This window comes from Hevea brasiliensis, chromosome 3 (genome assembly GCF_030052815.1).
Source record: "Hevea brasiliensis isolate MT/VB/25A 57/8 chromosome 3, ASM3005281v1, whole genome shotgun sequence".
Lineage (NCBI taxonomy): Eukaryota > Viridiplantae > Streptophyta > Magnoliopsida > Malpighiales > Euphorbiaceae > Hevea > Hevea brasiliensis.
Window position 1 is genome coordinate 49,309,258 of NC_079495.1, and position 9,659 is coordinate 49,318,916.

The 9,659-nt window shown below is 33.4% G+C and overlaps 1 protein-coding gene across 14 annotated transcripts; it reads left to right on the top strand.

The window, feature by feature from the left end:
• The first annotated feature begins 3,800 nt into the window (after window positions 1–3,800).
• On the top strand, window positions 3,801–9,439 carry LOC110664505 (pentatricopeptide repeat-containing protein At2g32630). 14 transcript variants are annotated; one of them, XM_021824228.2, is made up of 7 exons: window positions 3,801–4,051; window positions 4,963–5,092; window positions 5,230–5,309; window positions 5,428–7,959; window positions 8,091–8,203; window positions 8,288–8,754; window positions 8,846–9,439. In XM_021824228.2, the coding sequence occupies exon 4, from the start codon at window positions 5,622–5,624 to the stop codon at window positions 7,452–7,454; it is 1,833 nt and encodes a 610-aa protein (XP_021679920.1). In that variant the 5' UTR covers window positions 3,801–4,051; window positions 4,963–5,092; window positions 5,230–5,309; window positions 5,428–5,621; the 3' UTR covers window positions 7,455–7,959; window positions 8,091–8,203; window positions 8,288–8,754; window positions 8,846–9,439. The 14 variants fall into 14 exon arrangements, 13 of the variants coding, with proteins under 13 accessions (XP_021679920.1, XP_021679919.1, XP_021679917.1 ...); XM_021824227.2 differs by lacking the exon at window positions 4,963–5,092 and having other exon boundaries at window positions 8,288–8,512; window positions 8,604–8,754; XM_021824225.2 differs by lacking the exon at window positions 4,963–5,092 and having other exon boundaries at window positions 5,428–7,773; window positions 7,870–7,959.
• The last annotated feature ends 220 nt before the right edge of the window (window positions 9,440–9,659 follow it).

The following is a 9,659-nucleotide window of genomic DNA, read 5'->3' on the forward strand; positions in this document are numbered from 1 at the left end:
CATTTCATAACTATAAAGAAATAAATTAAAAAAGGATAAAAATAATTGAGATAAAATAGGGTGTTCCGGTACATTGTGTGGCATATCTTACTCGGCTATACTGTAAACAGGTAAGGGGTGTCACAGAGTCACTTCATCATAATTATCCACAATAGAGGCAAAGTTGGGGGAGTAAGTGTTTCTCAAGTCTATCAGAATAAAACATGTTATTTGTGACTTATTAATGGCATTGTATAGAGGAATAATTAGTTGAAACACCGTGAAAGGAGGTGAAGTTCCAAATAGGTAGCTATTAGAACCCTTATGCCTTGAAAGAGAGTAATTGGTATGAAGGTTGGAGGAGTTCAATTTTGTGCTTATTAAATTGTTGGTTATATTCCTAAGTTATCCCCTGAAATGTGTTTTAAAACAGAGTTTTGTTTTGCTTAAGGACAAGCAAAAGTTTGAGTTTGGGAGTATTTGATACACTTGAATTGTATAGATATTTTTAAGCACAATTGTATACTATCTCATAGCATTTAGGTAAGTAATCTCATGCATAGTAGTTGATTTCATTAGTTTTTATAATTTCTATTGTCAAACCCTTAATTCCATGTTTTCTGCATCATTTCAGGTGTTTGGGTGAAGCCCCAGAGTATAAGAGTGCAAAGGAAAGCTTAGAGAGGTCAAGAGACTGAGAATTGCTGCTAATACAAAGTACACGGGTCGTGTAAGCAAAGCCACAGACCCGTGTAACTTTCTACCAGAAGAAAGCCAAGAGAATCAATGGAGAAACACAAGTACACGGGTCATGTAATTGGACCTGTGTAATCTGCAGGGACCCGTGTAAGTCTCTGCCAAGCAAAAGTTTGAAGAACTTTCTGAGAACAAAAGTATACAGCCCGTGTAGCCAGTGCAGACCCGTGTAAGTCTCTGTGCCAATGTAAGACTCCGCAATTCCACTCTAGTAAGTTACACGGCCCGGGGCCATGTAGTGACACACAGGCCGTGTACCATGCGGCAGTCAGCTTTTAAACCCGAGTTCCCGCTCTTATTTACACATTCAAATCAGACTCCTAAGGCTTTTTGAACTCAAAATGACCTAACCCTAGAACAGCTATTATAAATAGAAGCAAAAACATCAAATCGAAAAAAGGGGGATCCTTTAACAGCACTTTTTAAGAGTTTTAAAGAAACTCGCATTCTGCACTCTCTCCAGCCATCTTGAGGAGAAGAATATCAGTATTAAGAGGAGTTTTCCAACTGAAGTTCCATAAGATCAAAGCTGCAAACTCTCTTCGGTTCCTTCATTCCATCTCCTTAAACGAAATTTTATTGTTTTATTTCTTCTATATGATTTCTTTTTACTGTCTCTACCTTTTTATCATGATGTTTGTTGAACTCATGAGTGAGTAGTTTTATATTCTGAAATTGGGAGAGTAATGCTTGTAATCATTGTTATGGATAAACATTAAGTTTTATTTATTGGATTTGAGATTTGTTCTTTGATTTAATTTCTTGTGATCTTAATGCATGCTATGTGCCGGTACCCACTTAGTATTGATTGTAGATATTAATTGAAGGACTGAAAGGTGAAGATTAATATTAGAAAATCAAGATCTTGAACCTAGGAATTCTGACCTAGACATAGGCTGATACCTTTGTGGAATTTCAAAATTGATCAAAGACCTTAAAGGATTTTAATTAATTTGATCGCCATGAAAGTTGGGTTTAAGTTAATTAGAATACACTTTATGTTCCTTGAGAGAGGACTAAGGATACCTTAGAACTGATTTCCATCAAGGCAAACAATTCTCAATCTAGTAAATAAACAAGATAACATCCATAGTAAGATTCAAGTGTGAAATCTTAATTCTGGAATTGTTCCAAAATAGATTACTTCATTTTAAGTTTATCATTTTAGTGTTTAAAATAGACAACTTTCATTCCCTCATTGTTCGATAGCCTAAACAGTCAAAATTACTGTGTAAATTGGTACTTACTAATCAAATTCCTCGTGGGAATGATTCTTTACTCATCACTTTATTACTTGTTAGCGATCCGTGCACTTGCGGTGGTTGTAAAATCAACATAACAATAGTAAGACGTACAGAATTGCCTACAGTGAGGATGTTATAGAAATAGAGATAGGAAATAGAGAATAGAGAGTAAGGAGAGAAGAAAGAATGTATTATTGATTAGAAATCCAAAGTGAATTACAATTAGCTCAACTATCCATCTTTATACAACTTACTCTAACTGATTCTAACCAACTCAAAAAATACAACCACCCTTCACAACTCATCCAATTAGCTAATAACAAACTAACAGCTTCTCAACCATCTAATGACCAACTAACAGACTTCCCTTCATTTAACTCCATCAGGCATCTTTATGCTCAAACCTCCTTCTCCTAGACATAATAGTCTCTGTGTGTGTGCATCTTATAAAATTGAATCCTATAAATGAAAATTCCTGTCTAATATAGATGTTTCATTATAGTTCATTAAGAGGCTTTAATTTTTTTGATTTGACAAGGTGCAAATAGAGATGGTAGGTAAGCAGGTTTTCACAGGTACCCGACCCGCTAGAACCCTAATGGGACAAATTTAAATTCTACACCCTACGTATCTGCTTAGCTATTTAATTAATGGGTTTAGGGTATCCGCGGGTACCTGTATACCAAACCCATTTAGCTATGCGGGTTTAGGGTACCCACAATGCTTTAGTGGGACTTTAACCTTAGACCTCTAAAAGTGTAAGGAACATTGTGTACCACTAGGCTACATCTCACATTTGTTATTTGTGTATATATATATATATATATATATATATATAGAGTTATAACCTATATATTTTTTATACAAAACTTATATTGTATATATATTTTTTAACTTTTGCAAATTTTATATTTTCAGTGTTAATAAAAAAATTATATATTTTTATATATTAATATATTTTTTTAATATAATTGAGCATTGATAAATTAAAGTAAGTGAATAAAATTTTATTGTTACTCTCTCCATATATCCCCTCTCTCTGCCTCTCTTCCTCTCTCCTATATTACTTATACCATCAATCTCTTTATCTTAATCTTAATATATAATTAATTTCTAAATGCATTCTCTCTCTTCCCTACTATCCTTGCACATCTATTTCATTACATATATTATTACTCTCTCCCTATGTAATCATCTCTCTCTCTCTCTCTCAATGTATCATTACTTAATATATTTATCTACCCCTCCTATCATTATATATCTATTTCATTCTATATATTATTATTCTCTTTATATGCTATATTTAAAACCCTCTCATAACTATCGAAAACCCTTTGAAACTCTCTCTCTCTCAAAATGTATAATTGCTTTCTATATGTATCTATCCCACCTATTATTATATATCGATTTCATTTTATGTATTATTATTCTCTCCATATGCTACATTTAAAACTCTCTCATAATTATCTAAACCTTTTTCAATGATATGTTAAACTATAATAGATGAATGATATGTTTAATTATAATATAATCTTTGCTAATAATTTTTATTTAATTAAAAATAATTTAAATTTTAATTTTTGAAATAATTAAAATAAATTAAACCATATTAATCTAAAAAATAATTTAGAAACTTTTAATATAAACCTGAGTTTTATAAGTTTTAATATTATGATTTAAAAAGTTTTTTTAACTAAATTTATTATGATTATCTTTACTAAGTTTTAATATTGTAATTTAGAAAGTTTTTTATTATAAAAATAGCTTTTAGAATCTCTTTTTCCTTAAACTACGTCGTTTTGAGAAGCTAATCACCAATACACCTTACCCATTTTTTATCTACTCTGTTCTTTTCCATCAGCGGAGCCGTCGCTCTCGATTTCTCTGAACCAGCAACCTCTCAAGTCTCATCTTACGCCGCCGCCCAACCCACAAGCCCTCTACTTCTGCCATCGCCAGCCTCGTCTCAATCTCATCTCAGTTTTTTAGTATCTCCTTCAACCTCTCTCTCATCTCAGTCTCGGCTCTCGCTTCTACACAAACGACCTTCAACCTCAAGCTCGCCGCTCTTGGTTAGTTACCTTGGTGCTTTTATTATTTGGAATTCTGAGATTAAAGTGTTTGTTGTTTTTATTATTTGGAAATCTGAGATTAGGGTGTTTGCTGCTTTTACTGTAAATTTTAAGTAAGACTATGAAATCCAATTACTCTATGATATTGTTATTTGGAGACTTTTACTGTAAATTCTTTTAAATAGCATATCTAAAATATAGTAGCAATTGGTTCAAGCATCTGCATGTGCATAGATTCATTTTAGTGCATAGATTCCCTGGTAAATATTGCATCTGCAGTGTTTTCCGTGTCATGTCTGAGTTCTCAGATGCATTTTACACTGAGTTGATTGGATTTGATATTCTTAACTTATAGTAATTTAGTTAGTGCATGCATTTTTGTGTATGGGTTCTCAGATTCTTATTGCATCTAAAGTTATTAGATTTGATAATTTTCATGGCTACAGTGAGCGATAGATGTTCAATCTTATAATTATGATTTATTAACATTGTGATTTTGCTTTTATTATTTGTGTTTAGGGTATTTGTGCATTATTGTTAATATTATAATATATATTGTTTTATAAAGTGTAATACTCTAAATCTTTTTTTTTTTTTTATAATTTATCTTTGAAGGTATATAAGGAATTTTCGTCATGCCTTGAGATTTTGGACTTCCAAGATTGTGTTTCTATGAGTTGTATGAGTTGTTTTAGAAGTATTGTATTTATGAACTTCTTGTTTTTATAATTTTTTATTTGATTTTTTATAATTTAGCATGTACTGTGATGATATTTTTGTCATGTTTTATGTTTTATGTATTACGTTTGTTTGAATTACGAAAACTTTGGTTAATATTTAGTATTAGGTTGTTTATTGACTGAATTTGCGATGTTCGGGTTCGGGTAACTTATTCTTTTCCATTTTTTCAGCAAAAATGCATAAAAAATAGCAGGTTCGGTTAGTGTGTGGGTATTAGTAATCGGATTGGATACCTTAAAATTCGTGGTTACCGTACCGGTTTGACATCCCTAGGTGCAGACCTAACAGTGATACTATTAGGTGAACACTGAAAACAAATTCTAGCATTATATTATAGAATAAATATAGAATGGAGGTTGCTGGAATTATTATAAATTTGGGCATTTATTAATGCTATTTGTTTTCTTAATGATGCTAAAACAATCACTTTTATGCAGGTACTACAATTTGCATTATCAATTTCTGTTGTTCTCAATTGTGGCTCCAGCTGATTTTTCTAACATGGTGGCTAGTGGAGGTAAGGTCTTGTTACTTTTATATCATTTTATATTTATATATTTATATATATGTCAAGTTCATGATTTCAGTTATGTATACTTGTAAATGAGTGACCTACTATGTACTTTGTTTGACAGGGAAATGAGAAAGGGGAATACACCTATAAATGACGGTGGCCACTGGACTGTGCGTCTGTGATTAAATTCTAAAATTAACTTACTAGAGAGTTAGATTGTTTTAGAGAGGAAACCAGTCCTGTCTTCAAAAACTATATAATTACCTTGACTTTTCTTTCTCAAGGGTGACAATAGTGAACTTCTTTGTACCTCAAATGGCAAATCAGAAACTTTTGCAAGCATTCAAGATATCCAATCCCACAATTCTCACTTCAATATCAAGCCAAGAAATTGCAGAAAAGATTGCTAAAATCTTAATTAAAGCAGGCCCAAAAGCACTTGAAACCACACCATCTCTGCTGTCAAATCTTGATTCTCATGTAACCAACCTTATTCTCTTGAACCCAAGTCTCCCACCTAATCGTTGCTTGACTTTCTTTAACTTCCTTAGAAGACATCAGTTCCTCTTTTGTCATAAACCTGATCTTCGAGCACATATAATCCTCATTGCCAGATTATTTCAGGCTAGAAAATTTGCAGAAATGAAGAATGTTTTGACTTGGATTCTTATGGATAAGAATCTTCTATGCTCAGTCTTAGACTTGTTTTATTTGATTGATAATGGATTTCATGAGCCAGAATTTGTTGAAATTATGTGTGATATGTTGTTTAGAGTTTATGCAGATAATAACATGTTTGAAGAGGGTTTACGGGTCTTTGATTATATGGTGAATAATGAATTAAAGATTGATATTAGATCATGTATAGTGTATATGCTTGCGTTGCAGAGATGTGATAAAATGTTGATGTGTTTGGGTTTCTTTAAAAAAATGGTCAAGTATAAGGTAGATATTACTGTTTATTCTTTGACAATTGTGGTTAATGGGTTGTGTAAGAAAGGCATGGTTAAGACGGCTGAGGATTTGATGATTGAAATGTCTGGTAAAGGGATTAAACCAAATGTTGTCACATATAATACACTTCTAAACTCCTACATTAAAAGAATGAATGTTGAACAAGTTGATGAGATGTTGAGGTTAATGGAGATGGATAAAATTGTGTATAATGCTGCTACATATACACTTTTGATTGATTGGTATGGCAGTTCTGGCCAGATTGATGAGGCTGAGAAAATGTTTGAAGAGATGCATGAGAGAGGTGTAGGAGTTGATATTCATGTGTATACCACGATGATTAGTTGGCAATGTAAACTCGGGAATATGAAAAGGGCATTTGTGTTGTTTGATGAGTTGACTGAGAGAGGCCTTCTTGCAAATGTTCACACTTTCGGTGCTTTGATTGATGGAGTTTGCAAGTCTGGGAAAATGGATGCAGCTGAGATGTTGGTGAATGAAATGCAATGTCAAGGGCTTGATGTGAATCAGGTGATATTTAACACACTTATAAATGGTTATAGCAAAAAGGGAATGATTGATGAGGCTTTACGGGTTCAGGATGTAATGGAGATGAAAGGATTTGAGAATGATATCTACACTTATAACACCATTGCCAGTGGGTTTTGTAAATTGGGTAGGCTTGAGGAAGCAAAGAGGTGTCTATTTACAATGGTAGAGAAGGGTGTGAATCCTAATGCTGTGAGTTTTACGACTTTGATTGACATATATTGCAAGGAAGGGAACTTCGTGGAAGCAGAAAGGCTTTTTCAGGAGATGGAAAAAAAGGGTGAGACGCCTAATATTGTTTCATATAATACTCTAATGGATGGTTACGGCAAGAAAGGGAAGTTGAAGGAGGCCTATAGGCTAAAAGATGAAATGGAAACTAGGGGAATGACTGCTGACATCTATACATACACATCACTTATACACGGGGAGTGCATTTTTGGGAAGATAGAAAAGGCCCTGAATTTGTTTAATGAAATGCGTCAAAAGGGTTTAGTTATCAATGTGGTCGCTTACACAGTAATAATATCTGGCTTGTCCAAGGAGGGAAGATTAGAAGAAGCTTTTAGATTGTATGATGAGATGAAGGAAGCAGGCCTTACCCCTGATGATAGAGTATATACATCCCTTGTGGCCAATCTATAAAAACTTGCTTTAGGTGTCAGCTTTAATCCATTGATATGTTTAGTTTCAGATCTGGAAATGTCTATTGACCTCAGGTTAGTTAGCAATTCCATGCTGAGTTATTATTAACGAAGTTATCTGATTTATTAAAAAGAATTGATTTATGGGAAATCAATCCCATTTTAATCAAAGGAAGAAGCCTTGAAAATGAAAGCATTTGTGGGTATTTCAAATCTGCACAAGCTATTGCAGACTAAGGAGAAATTAGCATTCATGTGAAGAAAAATTTTGCATGCTGAAAATTCTCCAGTTATAGTCATTGGAGGATCATATGGTGGAAGTAGGACACTACTCTGCATATTTGTTGTTCACAACCATTACATATAGATATATGGTTTTTATCTTATTTAATTTTTTTTTTCACTGGTGTTCCTAGTGCTGGCTTTATGGTTTGACTTTGCCCTCACGTAGCCCTTGGAGCTTTGGCCTCATCGGTATCCGTTCTATACTTTGATGATATCACCATGTAGGGTTACTATTCTATTGTCACCAAGGATTTTAGAGTAAATATATCATTTTTTTCCTTAATTAAGCTTTTGCAAGGGTGTAAATGTTGATGTGAAAAAAAGGTTGATTAATTATGAATTCCTTTCGCAGGAAGCTAGTGAGATTTGCTATGAGACAATACAAAAGTCATGGATGGAAATCGATGAAATTGCTTCTAAATCAAATGACCCTTCAATCCTCAGCAAGAAATTCATGAATTGCAAGTAATAACATTACTTTTTCACATGCTTTTATGGATCATTATTACAATAATTTGTCATCTTTATGTGAATTTTCTTTCCTTGTAGTCCCTGGAAGGATTCTATTGAGCCCAAAAATTACTTGGATGCAACTCAAAAATTACTTGGATGCAATGTTTTGTGTTGCTGCTCAGTACAATGAACCTCTGGACAGCCCTTTGACTGCTCCTTGCAACATTCAATGCTTGCACTATTATCAATAGATTTACTAGGATTGCAGACGAAATTTTTGGCATGTTGATTGCTGTTTAATTCATTCAAGAGGCTGTTAAAGTAAGTCAAACCAATAAAACAACAAATGAATTTTAGCTTATCAAGTTTAGCTACTTGATTAGTGGGATGCCCAACGATGTTTGGATCACAGGGAATGGTGAGTTTGTTCAAAATTCCCAAAGCTGAAGATCCAAAGGTAGAGATGTATTAATTTCAGTGGCTTTAAACAAATGGATTGTTGGGTATAATATTCACCTTTGGCCTTTACACTGCCTTGAAGAGCAGAAGGCAAGATCATGATAGTATGTCAAGCTACGTTGTGCTTCATTTTTGTGATTTGAAATTAATAGCTTTACTTATGGGATCTGAAAAATTTTGCTCCATTTTCTACAGGGTGGTTCAGAAGTTTCATTGCAGACTATGGCATTCCTTGTTGCGGTATGGACAGCACTTTCATTTAGCATACCGTGCAAAGTTCCTTCTGGAGTTCCTAGAAGGCTCTTTAGCCCTCTTTGGCTCTTCCTTGGGTGTCTTCATCCTTATACCACTGAGCAGTTGATATTTAACTTGTTCTCTCCTTGTCCTCACAAAATTCATTTGCCATTTGTATGTTTCTGCTCTTGACAGTGGTAGATACAATACAATATAATATATCTCTGTAGATTTCTTCCTTGGGGTTATAGGGCTCATCACTTGAAAGAGGAAAGAGGTGTGTAGTGTAATTGGTTTACCCAATTTGACTTACCTGTTTCCCTTATCAATGAAACAGTAGTGGTTGAATTGATGATTAATTCAGGTGCTAATTTGACATGTGAAGAAATGCATTTGACATGTATTAGTTTTGGTAATACTTGACTAAGTTAAAAAAGAGGAAGCAACATCTTTGGGGAAGTTGGAATGGTTGGTAAATGTGTATTTCTACCTTAATGTGCTTTATTGAACACTTGCTCTGTTATGAATAATATCTTCTTCTTCTTTTTTATTTTATTTTATTTTTTTATTTTAAGAGTACTTCATGCAGGACATATTTCTACTTGATTTGGTTGCTGGCATGTCGGAATGTTTATAGGTCGGGTTTGAATTAATGATGCCTTCAATCCAAGCCTATGTAAATTATTGTAATCTTATAATATAAGCTGACTCAACCCGACAAAGAAATTCCTTGTAATTTTTATTGTTCGTTTCTAAATTTTGTTGTGTTTTATTT